The sequence below is a fragment of the Nomascus leucogenys genome, chromosome 12, assembly GCF_006542625.1.
Source record: "Nomascus leucogenys isolate Asia chromosome 12, Asia_NLE_v1, whole genome shotgun sequence".
NCBI lineage: Eukaryota > Metazoa > Chordata > Mammalia > Primates > Hylobatidae > Nomascus > Nomascus leucogenys.
Window position 1 is genome coordinate 67,718,173 of NC_044392.1, and position 25,887 is coordinate 67,744,059.

Genomic DNA, 25,887 nt, shown 5'->3' on the forward strand with positions numbered 1-25,887 from the left:
GAAGCCCATTGCATTTTTATTGCACCAATTTCTGACACTTAAATGTCTTTCACATGAGTCACCTATTGGCACTTAGCTCCTTGTTCACGTGAAGAATCCTGTGTCTCCACTAACCTCCTTCCCTTCTAGGCCTTCCATATATTTTCCTGTTGCCTTTCTATCAACTCTGTGGTTTACTATATTTGAGAAGCATTATGTTTTGAAGTCATATATTATATTATATACAGAGAAGTGAAATAGAATATTTGGTCATTGTTGCCACTTGTGAATGAAAAGTGGCTACTATTGGGTAATATTTATTGAGCTCTTATTATCAGGCACCACACATTCTATGCATTGTATCAGTGCTTCTTGGCTTTTGGTGGAAATACATGGGATATGGAGATCTTAAAATTCAGGTTCTGGTTCATTCAGTGTGAGAGTAGAGGCCAAACGTCTACAGTGCTGACAAGTTCAAGGGTGATGCTGTTGTTCACAGGCTGCATTTTGAATAGCAAGACATTGTACCATTTGATCCTGACAACAACCCTGTTAGTTAGAAGTTACTTCTTATGGTCAGGCACGGCGGCTCACTCCTGTAATCCCAGCATTTTGGGAGGCCGAGGTGAGCGGATCACGAGGTCAGAAGATATAGACCATTCTGGCTAACACGGTGAAACCCTGTCTGTACTACAAATACAAAAAAAAAAAAAAAAAATTAGCCGGGCGCGGTGGCGGGCACCTGTAGTCCCAGCTACTTGGGAGGCTGAGGCAGGAGAATGGCGTGAACCCGGGAGGCAGAGCTTGCAGTGAGCCGAGATCACACCACTACACTCCAGCCTGGGCGACAGAGCGAGACTCCGTCTCAAAACAAAAGAAAAAAAATTATTTCTTATTTCACATCTAGGGAAACTGAAGGGTAGAGAATTTATCCAAGGTCATGTTGCTAGAAAGCAGTACAGCTCGGGCTCTAAATCCAGATTTGTGTCCTGGGATAGTGTATATAATCTGGATTTTGGAAATATTCTCCAACATCCAAAGGTGATCTGATGCTACCTGAAACAAAATTCATAGTTTTAGTTTAAATTTTGTCCCGTTTAATGAAATTTCTTTCTAATTTCTCTTTATGAAAGACTGTGTTAAATGGTGATTCAAATGTGTTGGATTTTGCTTCTAAAGGTATGTAGAGTTCAGTATGATTTATTTGCCAAAATTATGGCCTAGGAAACGTCGTGCTATTGATGGAATCCGCATTGAACACAAGAGGAAATTGCTAGGGAAGGATGCGTGTGAGGAAAGGAAATCCTCAGGCTGATTTATTGTTCAGCGCTGAGTGAACACAGTGTGCTATCCTTGTCACAGCCAAACGAAAAAGGACGCAATCACTGTCCTGAACAAATCATTCTTTTAAAAATAATATTTTGGCCTGCTTATAAAGTATGGTGCGTAATAAAAAATTTGGGCTACAGAAATATAATACAATTAAATTATCCAAACTCCCATCTTTTTTTTTTTTTTTTGAGACGGAGTCTGGCTCTGTCGTCCAGGCTGGAGGGCAGTGGCTGGATCTCAGCTCACCGCAACCTCCGCCTCACGAGTTCAAGCGATTCTCCTACCTCAGCCTCCCGAGTAGCTGGGACTACAGGCGCGTGCCACCACGCCCGGCTAATTTTTCGTATTTTTAGTACAGACGGGTTTTCACCGTGTTAGCCAGGATGGTCTCGACCTCCTGACCTCGTGATCCGCCCGCCTCAGCCTCCCAAAGTGCTGGGACTACAGGCGTGAGCCCCGCGCCCGGCCTATTTTCTAATTTTAAGTGAATGCATCTCAAAAGGGTGACGAAGGACTACATTCCTATGGAACAGCAAGAATTCAATGTGGCAATATCTTGCCACAAACAATTTAAACATTAATTGTGGTTTTGAGGGGCAGTGTGCAGTGGGAGTAAAAGGGGTAGGGTTTAGAGTCTCCAAAAGATTTACTTAAGAAACACGAATGCACTGCTTGTGCACTGCGCAAAAGTTCTGGGGTCAAGTTCCAACTCTCACTAATGATCCCAGAACAGCCCGGGAGGAGCTGCCCAGGGCTAACGCGCTTTGCTCTCAAACCCGGCCGCCAGGCGCCGACGCATGCGTAGTCTAGCACCGTGGCACAGGCCTTTCTCAGGCAGGTTTTTGTGGGGTCAGCGAAAGGGCCAGAACAGCAACCGCGAACAGTTCCGAGCCTGACAGTGCAGGGGGAAGCCAGCTCCAAGTGAAAATCACCTCGCAAGGAAATAGGCTCAGAAATGGGGGCGGTTTCTGCAGGCGTCTCCACACACGCACTCTCAATCACTTTTAGGGTGCCAAAACACCACTAGGCGCAACTAGGAGGAATAGGCTGAGGAATCAGCTATAGAGAATGGAGGGGATAGAGCTGCAAGGGGCGAGGGGGCGACGATCTCTAAAACTTTCAGCGCCGTGCTCTACTGATGCTCTGGGCACTTTTTTCATTGCTCTGGGGAGTCTGGGTGCCCCAATTAATCCGTCGCTCCTTTCGGCATTTGTTGTTTAGGGGGTCCTGGGGGACCCCATCGTATTACAGTATTCAGCCACACTCCCCGCAAAGCCGGGAAGCCGCCCCGAGAGAAGACCCCAGGACGCCGGGGGCTGCGTGAGCCCCGCAAGGCTGCAGGCGGGGGCTTGGGATCCCCTTTGTGGCCGCCGCCCCCCTCTGCCGGCCCCTCCCCCGCGCCCCGCCCTCGGCCACGGACCCCAGCCCCGGCCGCCGGCGTGCTCCCACCCGCGCGTCTGGGGACTCGCGGACCGCAGCGAGACCGGCCGGCGCGCTGGGCATGCTCAGTGGCGGGCCGGGCGCTGAAGTCGGAAGCCTGTGCGCTGCAGCCGCCGCCGAGCCGGCCGGGGCGCACGGAGAACGCGCGGGACTCGCTGCAGCGGCGGCCGGGTCGCGGCGCACCCGGGCCGGGACCGGAGCCGAGCCCAGCGCGGCGCCCGCGACCCGCCGGCCGCGGCTCCTGCTCCCTCGATCCCGCGCGGGGAAAGGGCCGGCGGCTGTTGGCGTCGGCGGGGCGCGGAGGAACCGCGGCGGCGGCGGCGGCGGCCGCATCCTTGCCGCCCGCCCCGGCCCAGCCGCGTCCCGGAGCCGTCGGGCATGGAGCCGTGGAAGCAGTGCGCGCAGTGGCTCATCCATTGCAAGGTGCTGCCCGCCAACCACCGGGTGACCTGGGACTCGGCTCAGGTGTTCGACCTGGCGCAGACCCTCCGCGATGGAGTCCTGCTTTGCCAGCTGCTTAACAACCTCCGGGCGCACTCCATCAACCTGAAGGAGATCAACCTGAGGCCGCAGATGTCCCAGGTGAGGAGGCCGGCGCGGGCGCCCCGCCTCCAGCCGGCAGCTCCCATTAATCATGCGGCTAATTTCTTTGTGTAAATGCAAACGTCTAGGTGCGCTGAGCTTGCCCTGCCTCCCAGCCTTCTGCTTTGGGACCACTTCGGCACCACTTTGGCTTTTCCTACCTTGGCTTGAAATGGTTTAGCTCCTCAAGCTGAATGCGAAAGCCTTGCGTCCGGAGATGGTGTGAGGATTTCGTAAAGGCTTTATGTGAGGCGGGAAAGAAATAAGTTGTCTTAGGGTGCCTTTCACCCACTCTGCGTGTGTGTGGCGCGACAAAGGGAATTTGATCAAGCTCTTCTATAATAAGGAAGGCGAGGGACGAAACGGGGTGATGGGGTAATTTGCCTTTAATCTCTTCTTTTGCTTTGCGTCTTGTACTCATGTTTTCCTGAAAGAGGAACCATGACATAAATGAGGACTCGAGGAAGTGAAGGGCGTTTCGTCCCGTTATCTGTCCAGGAGTGACACTGGTCAAAGGGAAGAACAGGGAGCAGAACCCAGAGGCCGCCCCCAGGGCCCCTGAGCTGGTGGCCAGCTGGCAAGCTCCCGTTTACAGCTCTTCCTAAACCATGTGAGAAGGAGCGAGTCCAGCCTCTCTCAGCAGCGACAGGAAATGAGAAGTTTCACTAGAGATTCCGCTTTCCTTCCTGCAGTGCCCTGCTCAGGTGCTGTGGTGCCGGTCGGCTCCTGGGGCTGGAGCTGCCTCTTTGAGGGTGAAGCCAGACACCTCTGGAAGGTTGGGTGCACCCTAGAGTCAGCTCAAAAGTCACAGTTCAGTGGAAGCGTAGTTTATTTGTCCTGTCGGAAAATTTTTGTACAGAAGGGTGTTAAACTCGGTTCAGAGCCTCTTTCTCTTTCAGAATGTTAAAACAAAACCAGACAAAAAACCAAACTGCTTTCAACTTAAAAGGGAGAGGACAGAGCCCTCTCCATGACACATTTCAGCACTAATCCTCTATGACGCAGAGCCTCAGCTACTTAGCAACCAGAGCAGCGCCTTTTAAGAAGGAACGGACTTTATATGATTTAATAAGTATGTATTTAAAGTTAGAGGACACACAGTCATCTCTGATTCTTGGTGTCAGTGTTTCATCAGGGTCCCCTGCACTTCAGATTCTGCATTCCTTGCCTGTTTGCCTTCAACCTGCTGGTGGGCAGTCCCTAAGAAAGAACAGGCATGGAAGTGGGGAGAGCCATATGTATTTAAAAGTGAGGTAAATTATTTTATGCCCCCATAAACCTGCATGGTGTTTGCTACCTCTAGGTACCCCTTCAGAGTTGTCTCAACTCTGGGTATTCCTTTGAGGGGTTTAGCAGACTTTTCTATTATGGTGGGAGCTGCAGTTAGCTACTCTCACACATCCCCATTTTCCACTTTGCCTGTAGCCTCAGGAGGCAGCGTGGGTCAGGATGCCTTGGCCCACCAGCAGGGAGTACAGTACTGTACACATTTCCTGGAACTTGTTTCCTGGAACTCTCAACAGTTGCTCTCAATAATCACGTTTTCTGGACAGCTGAAGACCTTTTTAAACCTTGAAGCCTTTATTTGAATGCTAACAATGGATGAGAATCATTTTGAATGTGTTTCCCTCTTCTCCTCTTACGTTAGATGTAATTTAATCTTTCTGATGACCAAAGATTGTCATTATAAGCATCATTAATGAAAATTGAGCACATGCAATGCTCTAAGGGTTCTGTTCCCTAGTGGGGGTAGCAAAATGAGCAAACCAGGATACTTGCCCTAAAGGAATTATTACACTGTGCTATCAGATGATAAATCACTGGGTTATAATAAGGTAAGTAGGACAGATAATGACCTTCTTTGTGCCATTGCACTTTTGAGTTCTTAAGTCTGTTCAACCTTGAGGTTTCTGGTTCCAAATTAAGTACAGTTTCTCCTGTAATGTCCTATGAGAGGGTGCTTCCCTCAAATGTGATTCCTAGAAGGCTAGTACCTGAACCCGGATATGTCTGTTTTTGCTTACCTCTTGGTTCTTGGCCTCATTGCAGAGAGGCAAGGCTGCTGAACAAGTGGATGCTAGGCTGATGAGTTTGTATCATGCAGGTTGTCATTAAATCCTTTAATGAGACTTATGAAATGATTTTATGAAATAACTTGACATATTTAGCATGCTTATAGTGCTTAGCACATGTATTTAATAAATGTTTACTATTAGCAAAATTATGAAAAACATTTTTTCTGCTATTGTTATATTAAGAGTAATAGGTTCCAATAGAAATTTTAAAACAATTGTAGAGGCCTACCGGTTCCTTTGGGCTGATAACCCTAAACATTTTGCCTCTAACTACTCATATCTTTCTTGGGAAAGGTTCTAGTTGTAGTGAATAAACTACTAACCTGGCACAACTCTATCATGTCCCAGCAGAGTGTATTCCCCTGGAGTTAGAGATGTCATTACCAGTACTTGTGGCTTTTTGGTATGTCTGAGAGTCGTTCTGTCTACTTGACTTAGATTCTGTTGAAGATATTAATTTGAAGTAGACTACTTTTTATAGCACATGATCTCCTAAGCTGAGAAATAACTGGAAGCTGTCACTTCAGACTTTTGTGACATATTGAGACTGTAAAGAGCAGATGTTGACAAAAGAAATTTTAATTTATTGATGTTTTGTTTGTAGCCTGTTTAGCTTTCCTGAAAGAGGCTATAAAATGACCAGCCTTTTAAAATGAGTGTTTATTCCAGAGAGTGGGATGCCTTTCTATTCTCTGTTAGCCTTCTGCCTTGTTTGCATTTAAAAAAATAAATAACTGCAAATAATGACTGCTCAATTATAGGTTTGAATCTTGGAATCTTAATAAGTTAGTTGATTATCTTTCAAAATAAAAGCATGGATGGGATCCCAGTTTTCTTACTTATTGTTCTTTCTGGCTGTGGACATCAGTTTGTTTTTGATCTTGCCATCTTGGTAAGAGGATGATCTTCAGTTCAAAAATAAGTATATTTTTTCATGCTGATTTAGCTTTTGTTTTTATTTATGATGGGTTAAAGAGGTAAACATTAATCACAGTTATACATTTAACATGTTCCTCTTATTATAGAATACAGTTAAATAAAATGCAGTTGGCCAGTGAATATCTAAGAAATTTGGTGTCTGTATATGTTAGATTTTAGTGTCTATATTTGAGATTTATTTTTCATCTGAAACAGTATTCTAGCCAGGACACAAAGCATGTGAATGATTCTGGAAGAGAAGAGCCTACTGGTGATAGCTGTACTGGGTGGGCAGCACATGCTGGGGTTGGGGTGGGGGGTGTGTGCCTGTGGAAGGGCATGAGTTACTGGCTTGATGTCACTTTTAGTGGTTAAGAAGATCTTCATGAATGCCTATAACCACCCCTAGATCTATCATGAATGAGAGTACCTTAGTCTTAGTTTGAAACTTAAAATTTTGCTTTGTACTGTGCTTTATAGTAGGGGTAATACATTCAATGAGTTTAGTGGCCACTATGGACAGTATATGTAAACTTTGAATTGTCTAAATGAATAATTCAGACTTCAAGGATTCCTTCAATAAATATTTACTTGTTCCTACTATGTTCCAGGCACTGTTTTCAACACTGTCTTGGACAAACTCAACAAAGTCCCTGCCCTAAAGGGGTTTGGATTTTAGTAGAGTTGAACCATAAATAAATGACTGTATAATTTATTTATATTTTTATATTTTTATATATAATTTTTTATATATTTATATATAATGTGCTATGAACCCATTTGAAGCTGAGTTAGGAACTAGAGAGCAATGTAATACAATTTTATAGAAGGTAGTCAAGAAAGTCCTCTCCAAGGGAGTGACAATTAGGTGGGACCTGAAGCGAGTAAGGGAACACAGGAATGTCAATGTTTGGAAAAAAGAATATTCCTGGCGGAGGGAATACCAAGTGCAAAGCTCCTGAGGTCATTAAGTGGCAGGCATACTGGAGGAACAGCAGGGTCAGTGTGGCTGGAGGAGAGTGAGTCTGGGAAAGAGTGGGAAACATGAAGTCAGAGAGAAAATGGAAGCTCGATTTTTAGTACTTGTGGGCCACTTTAAGGACTTTGGATTTCACTTTGAGTGAAATGAGAGGTCAACAGAGGGTTGAGGAGAGGAGTGGCATGGCCTGATTTACCTTTTCTTTTCTTTTCTTTTTTTTTGTTTTTTTGAGACGGAGTCTTACTGTGTAGCCCAAGTTGGAGTGCAGTGGCCCGATCTCAGCTCACTGCAACCTCCGCCTCCCAGGCTCAGGAGTTTCTCGTTCCTGAGCCTCCAGAGTAGCTGGGACTACAGGCACGTGCCACTACTCCTGGCTACTTTTTCGTATTTTAGTAGAGAGGGGGTTTCACCATGTTGCCTAGAGTGTCTCCAACTCCTGAGCTCAGGCAGTCCACCCGCCTTGGCCTCCCAAAGTGTTAGGATTACAGGCATGAGCTGCCACGCCCAGCCCTGATTTACCTTTCCTACAGTTACTTTGGCTACCAAATTGAGAACAGACTGGAGAGCAGCAAGGATAGAAGTGGCCAGGCTAATACATCATTCAGGCAAGAGATGATGGCGGCTCTTACCAAAGCAATAGCAGGGCAGATGGTGGGAAGAGTAGGCTCTGAATATATTCCGAAGGTGGAGCCAGCAGGGGTTTATTGACGGACTAGATTAGGGATATGAGAAGAGAGGAGTCGAGTGTGTCTCCAGAATTTTTGACCTGAGAAACTGGATGATGAAGTTCCCATTTACTGAAATGGAGAGGACTAGAGGAAGTATGGTGTTGGGGTGTATGTGGGGAGAGGAGAAGGAATATCTGGAGCTAGTTATGATTGAAATGCCTAGTAGACATCTAGATGGGTACGCCAAGCAAGTTGGAGGAGTTGGAAATGTAGGTATAAAGTTTGGAGTCATCAAGGTGAAGATGGTATTTAAAATCATGAGACTGGGTGATACCACGCAGGGACTAGTGAAGAAAGAAGAAAAAGTCTGAGTGAGCCATTGGAGCATGCCTGTTCTTGAGGGCAGAGAGATGGGGAGAACCTGTGAAGGAGTTGAGAGGCAATGGCCATGAGGTAGGAGGGAAACCAAGTGAACAGAGTGTTTTTTGGAGGAGTGATGACATGTCAAATGCTGCTGATCAAGTGAAATAAGGACTGAGGATAGAAGATTTAAACAATATAAGGTTCCTTGGTGACCTTGACAAAAACAGATTTGGTGATGTGGTGGGCAAACACCTGATAATAGGAGAGGGTTGAGAGAGCAAGTATAGACATCTCTTTAGGGAGTAATTTTGCTGTAAAGAGAACAGAAAAATGGGATAGTGGCTACTAGGGGAAAAGAAATGAAGATATGGGTTAATTAATTAATTAATTAATTTATTTTTGAGACAGAGTCTTGCTCCGTCACCCAGGCTGGAGTGCAGTGGTGAGATCTTGGCTCACTGCAACCTCTGCCTCCTGGGTTCAATGAATTTTCCTGCCTTAGCCTCCCAGGTAGCTAGGATTACAGGTGTGTGCTACCACGCCCAGCTAATTTTTGTATTTTGGTAGAGACGGGGTTTTACCATGTTGTCCAATCTGGTCTCGAACTCCTGACCTCAGGTCATCAGGCCACCTTGGCCTCCCAAAAGTACTGGGATTACAGCTGTAAGCCACTGTGCCCGGCCTAGATATAGTTTATTTTCTTATGACTCAATTCTTAGTTTATACCTATTAAAAGAGCTCCTTTAGATGGACAGATTTTCTCATATGGTACTCTTGTGTAAATATGTATGTATGTGAAAAGATATATCTATATATGAAGAATGAGAACATATGGGCACAGGGAGGGGAACATCACACACCGGGGCCTGTTGGGGGTTGGAGGGCAAGGGGAGGAATAACATTAGGAGAAATACCTAACGTAGATGACGGGTTGATGGGTGCAGCAAACCACCATGGCACATGTATACCTATGTAACAAACCTGCACGTGCTGCACATGTATCCCAGAACTTAAAGTATAATGATAAAGAAAATATAAGTAAAATTTAAAGTGTTTTAAAATCTTCTTTTTGTTCAGATTGTGACTATTCTGAATACCACTTGAACTTAGAGTCATTGATTGCCATGTGTTTTCATACAGTGTTGCCCTTGGAACATCTAGTGTTGGTGATGCAGCATTCCTAAAATAATTCATCACTGTTGTCTGTGAGATTTCCTTCTAAGCTGAGTTTTGATGCTGCTGTTATTATTTTAAATAAAGAGTTAAATAGTTTCTGTTATACACAACCATACATTGTTTTAAAAAACTATGATTTAGTTTTAGCATTGAGGCATGCATTCCAAATACATGTCTACACACTCCCTCCTCCCATACAAGGTGGTGTGACTTACAGATTTTTGGGTTATACAAAAGGGAAGGAGGAAGAACTGTTATTTTCCAAAAAGAATGGTGTGCCTAGTAACATTTTTAGTCAGTTCATTCAGAATAATATTCCTTAGTCTTCTCAGAAGTCATTAACCTCTTTGCCATTTGTTAGGTTATTCTCTTGGATAATCTGCCAGCATAATTTTAAACTCAACACCAATCAGGATCTTTTCATGTAAAGTAGTTGTGGCATCTTTAGGCATCTTAAGCACTTGTTCTGTCTGCGTGATTGGTGGCTTAACCTAGGTTCTCTAGAAAGCAGAGCCTGGGGTAAGGCACTGAAGTACTGAAACCCTCTTGGTGAGGTACAATCCCATGGCTTGCCAGAGTGAGGAAATGAGATCGTGTCTTTTTTTTTTTTTAAGATGGAGAAAATTATATCATGTTTGCAATACAAATGGGGTTGATCTAGTATAGATCACCACATATTTTCTAATTTTCAAATACAGTGGATTGTTTTTATTATTTTTCTCGAATCCTCTGTGGCAATTGATGTTACTGATCATCCCCTTCTCCTAAAACTCTCTCTTCCCTTTACTCTCACCACACCATATTCTCCTGGTTCTCTTGTACCTCTTATTATTCCTTCCCAGTTTTTGTTTGTTTGTTTGCTGGCTTCTCTTTATTGAAACATGTCTTAAACATTTTAGAGTTTTCTCTTTAGTTGTGTTTTGATTTCATACTCGCTTCCCTGTAGCATCTCATGACATCTGTGGTGTTACCTACCTTGCTGGATCCCAGATTCATACTGACAGCCTCAGTCTGCCTGTTTTACACCTCTGCCTCTATAGTTACAGTTGCTCCAAGGGTATGAAGTCTGATCATTGTAGAAAGTTCACTCACAATAGAGAGGGGTGGATTGGATGGGACAAAACTGGGCGTGAGCAGGACTGGTACTGAAGTCATTCAACAGAAGATAAGGCCAGAGAAAGGAGGCGAATAGAGGGATAGGAACAAAAAAGATTAAAGTGATAATTATGAGTTGGGATGGATGGGACTTTGCAACCTTTTAGATACAGAGAAAGAGTGGAAAGTATCTAGGTTGAGACCCAGGTTTCAGCATCAGGTGACAGAAGTGTCATAAAGAAGGGGCACATTTTAGTGAGAAAGGGAACACATTCTGTCTTGGACTCTGAGTTGGAAGTTATTATCAGTTACCCTCTCTCTTCTCAGTTTCATGCATCCCACTCTCTTGATACCCCTTTCTTTCGGGTTTGTTCTACTAATACCTAAAACCCAACAATCCTTTGAACTCATTGCTTCTACCACCTCTTAACTGCCTGATTCAGTTTTCATTTCCTTCCTACTTAGCTTAAATACTATAGCCATTATAATTCCCTGACTTCCCTTCATTTGTCCTGCTTGTTTGGATAAACAAATCCCTGGTAAAATTCAACTTGTTACTTATTCCCTCCTTACAACTGAGATGCTGAATGTAATGGAGCAAAACCCGCACCGTGCTGACTGCTCTCACTTTAAGTTCATGATTCCTAACCTCAAGTGGGCACCTTGGGCCATCCAGTCATCTGATTATATTTCTTTAATGCTCTCAAAGTATGGTCTGGAACTACTGGCAGTCCCTGAAATGCTTTTGGGGGTCCCACAATTTCAAAACTCTCTTTATGGTTTTATTTATAATCTAATAATAATAGATTATTTGCCCTCATTCTCATTTTCTAATGTGTATATAGAGGAGTTTTCCAAAGGTTGTGTGATAGTGCCCATACTGTTGCTGTGGCTGACTGTAGAATATACGCTTGTGTATGTTTCAAAGGCTTATCAGTTTAGAATTCTAGTATGTTAAACATTAATAGCTATGAAACCTCAAACAAAATCTGCTGAGGATTCTCAATCACGATTTAAGAGTGGAAAGGGGTCCTGTGGAAAAAAAAGTTTGAGAACTGCCTGAGACCATTTACTTTTTGACTCTCCAGATCACTCTGTACTACCTTTTCTTCTTTCCTTAAACTTAACTTCATCACCTGTTTCTCCCTTCTTTCTCTCAACTTGTAACCTCACTTCCTATTCCAGTGAGAAAAAAGACAAAATTGGAGGAGAGTTTCCTCAGGCTCCCACCTGCCTGCATCTGTGCTCGTAGATGATGCCTTCTCTCTTGCACTATGAGTGAGTTAACAGTGCTCCTGGCCAAGGCCAGTTTCTCCTTCACTCTTACCCCCTTGCTCTTCTGCATCATCAGTTCTCTCTTGGATCTTTCCCGTTTGCATGCATGTATGCCGTTATTCCCTTCACTTGATGAGTGATATATTTTCAAAGTAGAGATAGAAACATGTCGATGAACATTGGGTGTGATGGAGAGCGACTAAGGATGCCTAGGGTTTGATCTGAGCTGCTAGGGCAGGTGATCAGACAACCTCCTTATAACTTTAGTGGTTCCCGATGGACCATGGGATAAAATCCAACCTCCTTAGTATGCAAGAGCTCATGGTCTTGTCCTGCTTCATCTCTCAAAGCTCTTCTCCACTCTGTACTTCTGACCTTTTTGCAGTTTCTTGAAAAGACTATGCTGTTAAGTGTCTCTGTGCTATTGCATATACCTTTTTGTCTGCTTGAAGTGCCCTTTTTCATTTGTCTACTTGAAGATTCAGTTCAAGAGTCATCTTTGTATTGTCTTCCCTGACTTTTCTCCCAGGTGTGGCTGAGCACATGCTGCTTTGTGCCACAGTGTCTGGTGGAATGCAGCATTTCTTGCTGTTTTGCAGTTTTTTTTCCTTATCTGTCTCCCTTCCAGGCTTTGGCTTGATTGAGGATGCCATAGGCTAGTTCCTTTATATACAGCACTAGAAATGGACACAGGGAGTCATACCTAATAGGCATACATAAATAGGCGTAGATTAAATTCATCAGTGGGATGAAAATGGTGACACTTTCTTTACTTCCTTTTCAAACATCTACAAATTAAAAAAAAAAAACATAGCCAGCACTGACTGTCATTAAAAACCAAAAATACTTGTTAAGTGCCATTACTAATAATAGCAGGTAACATTACTTCACCGCTTACCAACTGACTCTCAGAAAGTGACTAAACCTGTCTGTCTGTCTTTTCTTTAGCTTCCTCATCTCTAAAATAGACCAAATAAAAGAACCTACCTCCTAGGGTTCTTGTGAGGGCTAGCTGAATTAATTAATGTGACTGGCTTATAACAAGTGCCCAATAGATGTTAACTATTTTTTACTATAATGATTATCACTACTTCTGTGGAAACATATAAGGCAGTTACTAAAACCTTCCATGCATTATCTCATCTAATTGTCAACACCATGAGGCAGGCACTGCTATTTATCCCCATGTGGTGGATACTCTCTGAAGCTAAGAGGGGTTTAGTAACTTACACCAATAAGTGGTTTGTGGTAGAGCCAAACTTAGAATAAGAACATTAAGAGTGAACTGAATTCTTGTCAGTGAGGCTATCGGCACATCTGAATGTGAACTGCAATGAGGACTGCAATGAATTTTCCCCCTGCCATGGTATTTTGCCCTAGTGGGGGGCTCCCTTGGAGGAGTGTTCTGATTGGCCTTGTGGCTGTTGTTAATAGCACCTCCTTACTAGTCAGATATTGAGTTAAAATTTTGCCTCAGGACAGGAGAATAGCTTGAACCTGGGAGGTGGAGGTTGCAGTGAGCCAAGATCGTGCCACCGTACTCCAGCCTGGGCAACAGAGCAAGACTTCATCTCAAAAAAAAAAAAAAAAAATTGCCTCAGGATACTGAATGTATCTGGATGATTTCATACACATTTATCACACTATTCAGTATAAAATGGGTGTTAGACTTTTGACAAGGTATATAATGGGAAAAGGAAAGGAAATCAGGAAAACTAAGGAAAGTTAATGAGGGGAAGAGAGAAAGTGAGTGTAGCTGTTTCTTTTTGGCCTTTTAATACTGTGCTTTGTGACAGCTGATCTCAAGCACATGGTTTAATGCTCTATTCTGGAGTCAGGAGTGCCTACATTTCTCTGGGAAGCATGAACACTGTTGTTTAAAATGATGTGCTTTGATAGGGCATTTTTTTCTGTTATAAATATTCTTTTTGTAAATTCACAGACAACCTATTGTTAGCTATTATTTGGAGCATTATTTTATCATATTTTTCATCCTCTGTTAACATAGACCCTGCATGGTGTTAAAGCCAGTCACAAGTTGACATTCTGGTTTTCCTTAATCTTGGGCATTTGGTGGATAGAACCATGAACAGCAAAGTAGTTCCTTTTGATTTCCATGTAAAATTATTTTTAAATTGTATTTTGCGCTGCTGTCTGAATGTGCTTTCAAAATCTGTGTTACAAGTAGTGTAGTCAGCTTTTGAGTTGCTTGCTTAACAGGAAGCCAGCAGCACATGCTACTCACATGAGGGTTCTGTAAAGGGTCAATTAATATGGAATATTTAATGATACACTTGATACTCACCTTCCATGATTTTCAGAGTGCCTGTCTTAAAATAGATCTGTAACAGCTGGTCTGAATAAACAAGCATCGTGCTTCCCTATGCCTTTTCCTGGGAGCATGAGGGCAGCATGGTTTAATGGGAACACTTAACGTCAGGAGTCAGGAGACCTGGGTTCTAGTCCCAGCTCTGTCTCTGACAGGCCGTGTGACCTTCGTGTTTCCTTCTCTTTGCCTCTGGCTTCTGTACTTATAGCAATAGCAGTGGATACTTAACATGTGCAATAATATACTAAATAGCAACTAAAATGTTTTACACATATCTAGGCAGCATTATGGTTTCATGATCAGGGATCAGGCAGAAATGATTGAATCCCAGCTCTGGCACTTAACAACACTGACCCTGGGAAAGTTACTTTACTTATTGAATCTGTTTTCTCATCTGATAGGCAAGAAATTGTGGAATTTCTTTGCAGGATTGTGGTGAGAATGAAAGTATTTAAATGCCTGGTACATGGTAGGTACTTGGTAAGATTATTTCCTTCCTTCTCCCCACTGCCTCCCCAGTCCTCATGTCTGTGAGACAGGAAGAGTAAGATCTTATCACTGCTCTACAGAGGAGGAAATGGAGATGTGCCCTGGCTAAAGGGCTTTTCTAAGGTCACACAGACAGAAAGTGGTGAAGACAGAACTTGAGTCCAATTGTCCTAATTCCAAATTCTGCGAAGTTTCCCGTTCCTGCTGCCAAATTCAGTGGATAGATGGCAAATTGCATGAGGAAATGACTGGAAAAGTGCTTTCAAAAAACAAGGCATGCCCTAGAAATGTAAAATGAGATTGTATTATTTTGCACTGAAAGTTGTTCTATTTAAAATGAAATATCTAAAATAACGAAATTTCTGTTATTTTATAGTCTGATTAGTTTGTGGATTATTTGCTTTTTGGTAATTTTATAGCCCCTCTACTTTCTGTTTGCTTCTGTTTTCATGGAAATTTGTGCAAGTGAAGCAATTATTTAAATCATCACATTGTCTGCTAAATGTTGGACTTTGTGGTAGATGCTGGGTATTCAAATGTGAATGAAACTCAATCCCTGACCCTGTGTTGCTTTTAGTCTATACAGTATGGGTTTTACTTCATATTTTCCCTTATAAAACAGTAGATGGGAAGGGAGACATTTGGGTTAGAGTGAATGGGCATGGCTAAAGTTTGGTAGGTGGGTAATGCTTTTCTGGATACATAGTTAATTTTGCTGATGTGTACATTATGCCACTAATGTCACAAAATGGATTTATTTATGTGTGTGCATGGCTCAAGGTATTTCTCTCCTGTCTTTCTTTTTTTAGGTTGAATTTATATATATATATATATATATATATATATATATATATAAAACTTTTATTATAAGTTCAGGGGCACATGCGCAGGTTTGTTACATAGGTAAACGTGTCATGGGGGTTTGTTGTGCAGATTATTTCATCACCCAGGTATTAAGCCTAGTACCCATTAGTGATTTTTCTTGATCCTTTCCCTCTTCTCATCCTGCACTGTCTGATAGGCCCCAGTGTGTGTGGTTCCCCTCTGTGTGCCCATGTGATCTCATCATTTAGCTCTCACTTATAAGTGAGAACATGTGGCATTTGATTTTCTGTTCATGCGTTAGTTTGCTAACGCCTCCAGCTCTATCCATGTCTCTGCAAAAGACATGATCTCGTTCTGCATAGTATTCCACAGTGTATATGTACCACATTTTCTGTATCCAGTCTATCATTGATGGACATTTAGGTTGATTCCATGCTTTTGCTATTGTGAATAGTGCTGCAGTGAACATACGTGTGCATGTGTCTTTATACTAGAACAGTTTATATTCCTTTGGGTGTATATCCTGCAATGGGATTGCTGGGTCAAGTGGTATTTCTGTCTTTAGGTCTTTGAGGAATCACCACACTGTCTTCCACAAATGTTGAACTAATTTACACTCCCATCAACAGTGTATAACTGTTTCTTTTTCTCTATAACCTTGTCAGCATGTTTTTTTTTTTTACTTTTTAATAATAGCCATTCTGACTGATATGAGGTGGTTTCTCATTATGGTTTCGATTTGCATTTCTCTGAAGATCAGTAATGTTGAGCTTTTTTTCATATGCTTGTTGACTGCATGTATGTCTTCTTTTGAGAATTGTCTGTTCATGTTTTTTGCCCACTTTTTAATGGTGTTTGTGTTTTTCTTGTACATTTGTTTAAGTTCCTTATAGATGATGGATATTAGGCCTTTGTCAGATGCATAGTTTGCAAAAATTTTCTTCCATTCTGTAGGTTGTCTCTTTACTCCGTTGAGAGTTTCTTTCGCTGTGCAGAAGCTCTTTAGTTTAGTTAGATCCCATTTGTCAATTTTTGCTTTTGTATTTCTCTCCTTTCCGTAGACATTTGTACAGGGCACAAAGGCATAAAGATAAATCATATGAAGTTCCCACTTTTAGGGGGCGAAGAGAAAAGGGAGTTGATCTGGGAGTCAGGCTTTTGCAAGAATGCAGAAATAAAGTTATTGGATATTATAAGACTGGTGCAAAAGTGCATGCAGCTGGGTGAGAGAGATGAGACCAAGAAGAGGACAGAGACATGAATGGTTACTACAGAGGAAGAAGGTTTGAGAAATAAAACTGAGTAGAGAGTTATGTGAGACAAAGAATGTGCAAAGACATTCAGATCTCAGTGATGTCTCTAACAAAAATCTATTCTGAACAATGGTGTAGGACCCTTAATAACATTAGTACTGGAAATTTGGCCATACCATTTGCATTTGTCAGGAAAGGCATTGAAGTACCTATCTTTGGTGGATAGGCTGGAGCATGAGATGATGGTCTATTCTCTTGAATATCTTGAAAGTTCAGGGAGCAAAAACTATAGAATTAAAATACTTAATGGACATCTGAAGTGCTAAAAGTAAAGAGGCTTGCTCTGTCTCTTCTAACCTCTAGACTTGCTACTTCTCCCTCCCTCACACGTACTAAGCCATTATCCTCCCTGTGCCCTTTAGTTGACTGATATCTCCTCCTTTCCTAGTCCATCTGGTCTTGACTGTGTATTCTTGAGTCCTGTCAGAATTTATGATCAGCCTTTCCATTTTTACTCCAATTCCCTTTACCTTCTGTAACATGAGTTATGCCAGTCACCTGACTCCTAGAGCACCCTCCTTCTTAGGCTTTGCTGCCCTTGCCCGTGAGCAGCAGAGAGCTGTTGGAGAAGGTGGCTTACCACCTTGCTTTTACCGTCCGTGTTCACTGCAACTTGCCCCTGCTTCCATTCACCTCTTTGCAGTGCCTTGTAACAACACCCTCTTGGCTTCCTGTCATTCCCCTGGTCATGTTCCAACCCTCCAAATCCCAGACAGCCTGAATCCCTAACTCTCTCTTAGTACCAGCAAGCTCAACTAGTCCTCATCATTACCACCCAGTCCTCCTGAACCCTGACTTGTCCTCAGTCTGTCCCATTCCACACACTACAATGGTGACTATTATTATTGTTACTAGAAGTAGCAGTAGCAACTATGCCAAACTTTACAAGTTACGTTTATATGCACATTTTTGCCTTCTGATTCCCAGAGAGAGTTTTGGGTCTTGAAGTAGATGTTTATAAAATTAGAATCTCAGAGAGAACCAGGTGCTGTGAGAACTTTGATTCTGAGAAGTTGGACACTATACAGTAGAAGTGCTTTTTTTTGGTTTGTGGTTTCCACAACCCAGGGGTATGCTTGGAGAGCCTTATCGATGAACCAGAAGCTCTCAAGTCACGTTTTTCAGTTCCCAGCAGCACCCAGGCTGTTTGTCCCCTCTTGCAACCAGCTCACAACATCTGCTTATTTTGCAAGCCTGTTTTCAGTAATGTTATGATTCAGTAGTACAACTTTCTTTTAATCATATAGGCAATACCTGATAGAGAAAGTTGGTCTAGAGTAATTCTGTCACTTATCAATACTCCAAAATGTAGGTTTAGCAGAAAATCTTCAAATATGAGAAAGCATTTGTTGGCTAAGGAAAGTTAGTAAACTTAGTTCAGTCAGCCACACAAGAAATGCGTAAGTTCAGATTATTATGACAAATAGAACTGTGTGTGTGTCCATACATGTACTTTGGGATTCCGAAAAATATAGCAAATTAATTCATCCTCAGTAAGGAGAAAGCAGGAACTGAGAGCTCTGGAGCTCAGAATGGGTGGTTACACAAAAGATTTGGGTACTTCCAGAGACACTGTTTAAGAAGATAGTGTTCAGGCCTATAATCCCAGCATTTTGGGAGGCTAAGGTGGGAGGATTGTTTGGGCCCAGGAGTTGAAGACCAGCCTTGGCAACATAGAGGCCCAGCTCTACAAATTTTTTTTTTTTTTAATTAGCTGGGCACTGTAGCACATGCCTGTACTCCTAGCAACTTGGGAGGCTGACGTGGAAGGATCTCTTGAGCCTGCGGGCAGGGTCAAGGCTGCAGTGAGCCATGATCATGCCACTGCACTCCAGCATGGGCAACAAAGCAAGACCCTGTCTCAAACAAACAAACAAACAAAAACAAACAAAAAGAAAAAAGATTTTTCATAAGTAATTGTTGAAAAATAAATGAATTATATGTAAAAAAAAGAATGTGACATAAAATGTTTCTTAAACTACATATAAATGCAACCAGCTAAACTTCATTTATGCAAATATTTGGAGAGTTTCTAGATTCTGACTTTGAGCCTAAGGGCTTTTAATTAATACACTATTCTAATAAGCTTGTGAGGCAGCATGGTATAATAGAAATTGTAGTTTTCATTCCTTTTCATTAAGCCTGTTTAAGTCTAAGGGGATATAGGTTGTAAGTTAAAATGGGAATGAAGCATAGTTGAAAGTTAAATTTGCAATGGTAAACACTGTAAAACATGGATTCAGTAATTAAAAAACCATATTAATCTTGGACCAGAATGGTCCTATTTGAATGAACCATTGTGGCAATTCAGTTTATTGTTTTTGTTTGTTTGTTCATTTATATTTTTGAGATGGAGTCTGTCTTGCCCAGGCTGGAGTGCAGTGGCGTGATCTCAGCTCACCGCAACCTCCACTTCCTGGGTTCAAGCAATTCTCCTGCCTCAGCCTCCTCCTGAGTAGCTAGGATTACAGGCACATACCACCACGCCTAGCTAATTTTGTATTTTTAGTAGAGATGGGATTTTGCCATGTTGGCTACGCTGGTCTTGAACTGCTGACCTCAGGTGATCTGCCCACCTCGGCCTCCCAAAGTGTTGGGATTACAGGCATGAGCCACTGCGCCCGGCCAGCTTTATTGTTGAAAGAGTTATATACAATTATAGTGCTGAAAAAATCGTACAGATAATTCTAGTTCAGCAGCTTGGTTTTCAAAATGAGCAGTCTAGGTCCTCTGATATGTATACAATGGTTTGACCAAGGTCACTTGGTTTACCAGAACCAGTCTAAACGCAGGTTTTCATTACAGAACATGAATGACCTGGGCCCTCAGAAGAAGTTTAAATCATGTTTATTCTCTTACATTTTTTTTTTTTACAAGATCAGAAAGTACTTCAGTTCAGAATTTCTCATGTGAAGCACTTATTATGAAGACCTTATTTTCTCTCATTCATGTATGTTTTTCATTTTTTGGATGCAGTAGTTTAGGGGAATCCGTAAAGGTGAGGGTACAGAGTCTCAGACTTTGGAGCTTAGAATGTCCTGGAAGGATTGAAAAAGCATTGAAAAATGATTAATGAAAATTATAAAATCAAAGATCTGATGCTTAAAGGAGTAAATACACAGCTATCCAAAACTTAGCCATTCAGCATTACTCAGTTCCTAGGAGAGCAGTTTTGCTATTTTAAGCCAGATAACAAAAATGTGTCCCAAATTCCCAAGGGTATGAGTATTCATGTATGTTTAAGCATCACCATAAGTTATTACTCCTAGGTTATGAGTTCCATGAAGTTAGGGACCATTTGTTTGTCAGTTTCCTGTTCTTAGCTCAGTACCTGGCACAGGGTGACTGCTCCCAGGAATGGCCATTGAGTGATTATTTAATGAATCCTTCACATTGGCCTTAATGTTGGTTGGATGAGAATGCTAGATATTTTTTAATCCTAGGATGAAAAAATTACAATATTCGGCCAGTAGTTCTGCAGTGGGAGGCAGCATGTTATACTGAAAGAATATGGACTTTAGCATTGGCCAGACCTCGGTTCAGCTCATGCACCATTAGGTGAATGGCTGTGGGCAAATTCCTCAATCTCTCAACATATTAATTTTCTTTCTTATGAAGTGGGGATAATTCCTACTGCAGAGTGTTGTGAAGAGTAAGTGAACTCAGATGGGCAAGATACCTAGCACAGCACCAGAGACGTAGTGGACAGTTGGCAATCATGTGAGATTCTTTCTCTTCTCCTGTCCCACACCATCATCTGATCTTCTCATGGTATAGGGCTTTCCTCACAGTTCTTTTGGAATTCTATAACTTTGCTTGTCTATGGCAAACTTTTCTTCTCTGTAGTAGTCATTTTTGTGCAGATGTTTTATTTAGACTCATTGAATATAAGACTTGGAATATTGTGGCTTTCAAAAATGATATAATTGGCACATTTTAATCTGTGGATTTGTCTGTTGGCAATTTCATATGTGTAACACTCTACCCAGAATTGGGATACCTGCATTCCACATGACTCCATTGCTGATAAGCTCAGTGATCTCTAAGTCTCCATTTTCTCTGTGATCACCAGTGGGTGGCATTTTATAGCAAAAAGGTTGTAGGCTTTAGAGTTCAAATTTTGGATCTGCTACTAATTAGCTGGATGATCTAGGGCAGGCTCTTTTCCCTCTGGGTTCCCTCGGCTTCCTCTGGAGGACACCACTGTCTATGCTGTAGGCTGCTGTCATGATTTGATAAGATAAAGCATGACAAATTCCTGCCTTAGAGCTTTGAATGTTGTAAACTCTTAATAAAAGAGTGGCAAAACACCTTCCACTAAATACTATTATGGTTGGTGTTATTAATGTCTGTTTCCCTTAGGTAGTTGATGGATCCAGTAATAGAACATAATTATTATAGCTGAAGGATTTTAGAAGACACTGAGCAATTTCTTCAAGGTCACATAGGAAGTGATAATGGAATAGCATGTAGTTGTGAAAATGAGGAATAGTCCGTCTTATTAATATGCTCCTTATTTGTGGAATCAGTTATTTGGATTATTTTCAGTACTTCTCTTTTATGGATAGCATGACTGTCCATGTCCTTGTGCAGATTATTTTCCCCCTTTGGATTTTTTCCTTCAGCTTTGTTTTCCAATGCAAAATTTCTAGTTCAATGGTCATAAACATTTTTATAGCTCCTGTTAACATATTGCCAGATAGTGTGCAGAGAAACAGTTCTAGTGGACAAAAAGCACAGATTTCCAAAGTCTTGGTTAAAAACAAAGACTTGAGTGGCATGTAGATTTTATTCCCATCTCAGTCACTTATTTGTGAAATGACTTTGTACAGATTGCTTAACCCCTCTCAATCTATTTTCTCATCTGTATAATGGGATAAAAGTAGCTACCTCATGATACTGGTCAAGCTATTATTGCAGGGTGTTTATAGTGCTCAGCCTTCATTATCTTGAATCCACGTCTGCTCTTCTCCACTCTCCATCTTTCAGTTGGACCACTGCCTCCTAATTAGTCTCCCTATGTGTATTCTGCGTCATGCCAATGCATTATCCCATCTGCATTGTCAATAATCTTGATAAATAGCCAAAACATTAATCTTATCGAGTGAACCCCTTTGTAACCCTTAGAATGCTTCCCCATGCTTGGAGCATGGACCCTGTCGCCCTCCCCAGCCTCAACTCCCTCCTCTCGCTCATTCCATAAACAGCCATTCCCAGAATTTATCACACCATTTTCTTCTTCTAGAGTTGGAACTTGCCATTTTCTTTTGTTTCTTGGTTTCCAAATACCCCCTGTATACATCTTATCCTTTTAAATATTATTTTTGTGACTGTTTTTCTTTTCTTTTTTTTTTTTTTTTTTTTTCTGAGACGGAGTTTCGCTCTTGTCGCCCAGGCTGGAGTGTAATGGCGTGATCTCGACTCACTGCAACCTCTGCCTCCCAGGTTCAAGTGATTCTCCTGCCTCAGCCTCTTGAATAGCTGGGATTACAGGTGCCCACCACCATGCCCGGCCAATTTTTATATTTTTAGTAGAGATGGGGTTTCACCATGTTGGCCAGACTGGTCTCGAACTTGACCTCAGGTAGTCCACTCGTCTCAACCTCTCAGAGTGCTGGAATTACAGGCGTGAGCCACCGCGCCTGGATGTGACTGATTTTTCTACTAGATCTAAGCTTCATGATGGCAGGGGCCACTTACATTTTTATTCACTGTTGATTCCTGGGGATCAGCACAATGACCAGCACTAGTGCTCAATAAATATGGAGGAATGTATAAATAACTATATAATAACTGTTATTAGTAGCAATAAACAAGAGGGAAATAATTTTAGATATTTATTAAATGACTTTGTAAGTTTAAATTGCTCGAAATTAAATATGTAGATGTTTTTCAAGGGCCTCTAAAAATTCAAATGTATCTTGTAATTAAATAAGATCTTGTTTTTTTCTTATATAATCTTTCATGTTAATGAGGGAAAGTCTGAAGAGAGGGCAAATGAACATAGTTTAATATCTAGCAGTCTTTCATCTTAGCCAACATTCTTCACCCAAGCCCTGTAATAACATTACCTAAACCATCCAGGTGGCTGGGCATAGAATCATCTTGAGCCAAATAGCAGAAGGATTTAATGATGAAGTTGAACATTCTTAAAAGATTAGATTATGCCTGGTACATTTCCTTTCATCTGAGACCTCCTGCTATTTTGGTTTGCATATCCCAAAAGTGCAAGCTATTTCATATTACACTCTTAACTTCTGCAGGTTCAAAACTGCATTTTGTGGCCAGGCGCAGTGGCTCATTCCTGTAATCCTAGCACTTTCGGAGGTTGAGGCGGGCAGATTGCCAGAACTCAGGAGTTCGAGACCAGCCTGGGCAACATGGTGAAACCCTGTCTCTACTAAAATAGAAAAAATTAGCTGGGTGTGGTGGTGCATGCCAGTAGTCCCAGCTACCCGGGAGGCTGAGGCAGGAGATTTGCTTGAATCTGGAAGAGGGAGGTTGCAGTGAGCTGAGATTGTGCCACTGCACTCCAGCCTGGGTGACAGAGTGAGACTCTGTCTCATAACAAACAAACAAACAAAAAGCTGCATTTTGTTCATTCAGAAATAGAGTTCATTCTTTCATGCATTCAGCATTTATTTCACCCCTACAATATTCAAAGCCCTCATTAGGCACTGAAGATATAACACAGTATTCAGGTTATAAGAGAGGTATATTTTGGAGGATACACACTCTCCCTATATCTCATGTTTACCTATGGAAGAACTTTTGTTAGAGTATTAGCATATACCTGGGTATGTATATGTGACTTAGTTTCTTCTTCTTCTCTTTGAGACTTACTTACCTGCAAAGAGGGTAGTGGTTTTACAGTCTATTCTCATTTTTATGACAAGCTAAGCAGAGTAGGTCATGTCTCCAAGGGAGAGGCTTACCACATGGGGAGAGGGTAAGTAGAAGATGAGAGGGGGTCCTGCATCCTTAAGCCACAGTTTCCAATATATGCTAAGTTTTGTTAGTAAAAACACCTACATTTCTATCTGTTTTCTGTATCTTTGCTCCTTGGGTTTTTCACTCAGTAGGAAAGAGGAGTATTTATTATTTTGACCTTGGGAGACTGTGAAGCTTATGGCAGCCCAGCCTACAGGCAAATGACTGTCAAAACCAGGCACAGCTGTTTGTGATGGGTGTTTAGGCCTTAGCAAGTGCAGGATGCACTGATCCTGGCAAGTGGAGCCATGCTGGGCTTTGTGGGTGGGCTTTTTGGGTTTTGTGGGTACAGCTTGGACTTGTGTTGCAGGTGAGGCTGAGGAAGGGGTTTGACATTTTTAGTCATTTGGGGTGGAATAGCATTTGCTGCTTTTACTGTATTTCAGTCAAGGCTGTAGGCCACGACTTCAAACTGTAAAAGCCACAGAGTTTTGTTTTGTTTTGTTTTGAGACAGAGTCTTGCTCTGTTGCCAGGCTGGAGCACAGTGGCACCATCTCGGCTCACTGCAACCTCTGCCTCCCAGGTTCAAGCGATTCTCCTGCCTCAGCCTCTCAAGTAGCTGGGACTACAGGTGTGCACAACCATGCCCAGCTAATTTTTGTACTTTTAGTAGAGATGGGGTTTCACCATGTTGGCCAGATGGTCTCGATCTCTTGACTTCGTGATCTGCCCGCCTCGGCCTCCCAAAGTGCCGGCAAGTTTTAAGAGTTCTATTGTGTGAGGTTCTTTCTTTAAATTGTGAGAAACAAGCCAAGGAAATGATGAGTTGGCTTCACCACATTCACTTAATTTTGTTCTATGCCAAATGAAGGCCCTGGAGGGACTAATCTTATGTAATTTTGTAGTTTATCTACAAATCTTAATAGGCCACCTGTGATATGACCAACCTCAACTGACTAACCAAAAGCAGACCAAGAAAGCATCCTCTGTATACATATATCAAAACATCACTCTGTATCCCATAAATATGTAAATTTGTTACATGTGAACTAAAAATAAAAAGGGAAAAAAGATGGCCAGAGGTGACTGGCCACCAAGACTCTAAAAGTAGGAGATTTGGTGTGCCATAGAGAAAGGAATTGAATCAGAACTAAGTCAAAAAGGAACACATCCTCTCTGCAGACAAGCAGGTCTCAAAGACAAGACCTGTGAGAAGCTGAACTCTACACTGCCTAGGGGGAAGAAGCATTGTTCTAATACCCCAACAGAAGTTCCTCTACAAGAAAGCATGAGTTTTGTTTGCTCTGGATTTCATAATTAAGTTCTGGCCATTAGGTCATGCAACTGTAGCTGTAAAAGATGTTGGATTTTGTTATTTAGCAGATAAAAAGGAATGGGTGTGGCCCTTAAGAAATACATGGCATATTCTTGGGTTGAGATAGACAAACAAGTCAGTAAACTTATTGCAAACCAAAAAGTTAAGAAGATGATTACAAAGGCCTGGGCTTGGTATGGATTCTAGAGATCAGGTTTTTTTAGAATATCAAGGGGAAAGTAGAATTGGTTTGAAAAATATGTTTTGTTATGATCAGAAAAGAAGCAGTGGTAGACTGAAAAGACTAAGCTAGGAGAAATGTTCACATTTCATGAGAGGTATGAAGGGAAAAATGAGATCTTAAGTGAGGATACACAGATATAAAAAGGAAAAGAGATTCCCTCTAATGATTACCAATTAGAAAGTGTGATGGGCCTGAAGAAGTGAGACAAGATCTGAAATTTTTTTACCAGGTTCAGAAAATGTTGCCAAGTGTCCCTTTAAAGATGTAGCGAGAGTCTGAAGTATGATTTGTAAGGCCAAGGGCTGGATATGGTCTTGCATTTTGTACACTGAGTAAAGATTTCTGTTAGTAGAGGTTGAAATGTAACTGCTGTCTTCTCGCTGTGGGATCTCACCAGGGTTTACATCTGCCCTGGAGGGGTACTTTCTTCTAGTTTGTATAAAATATATATCATCTCACTAGGCTAGTGTTGGTGACCCTGGGATAGCAATATCAAGTGGTTACAGAAAAGTTGCATTTGCAGGGGAAAGCCCAGCGATGCCAGCATAACATACTGAAG

The 25,887-nt window shown here is 42.0% G+C and overlaps 1 protein-coding gene across 2 annotated transcripts in view; it reads left to right on the top strand.

Annotated features, from left to right (window-relative positions):
- Positions 1–2,818: 2,818 nt before the first annotated feature.
- The window catches only part of VAV3 (vav guanine nucleotide exchange factor 3), a 396,199-nt gene continuing 373,130 nt past the window's right edge, over positions 2,819–25,887 (top strand). The window contains exon 1 of one of the 2 annotated variants that reach the window (XM_030824967.1): positions 2,819–3,333. In XM_030824967.1, the coding sequence (XP_030680827.1) occupies positions 3,130–3,333 (204 nt within the window). In that variant the 5' untranslated portion in view covers positions 2,819–3,129. The remainder of the gene's footprint in view (positions 3,334–25,887) is intronic. The other variant, XM_030824966.1, reaches the window with a different exon arrangement.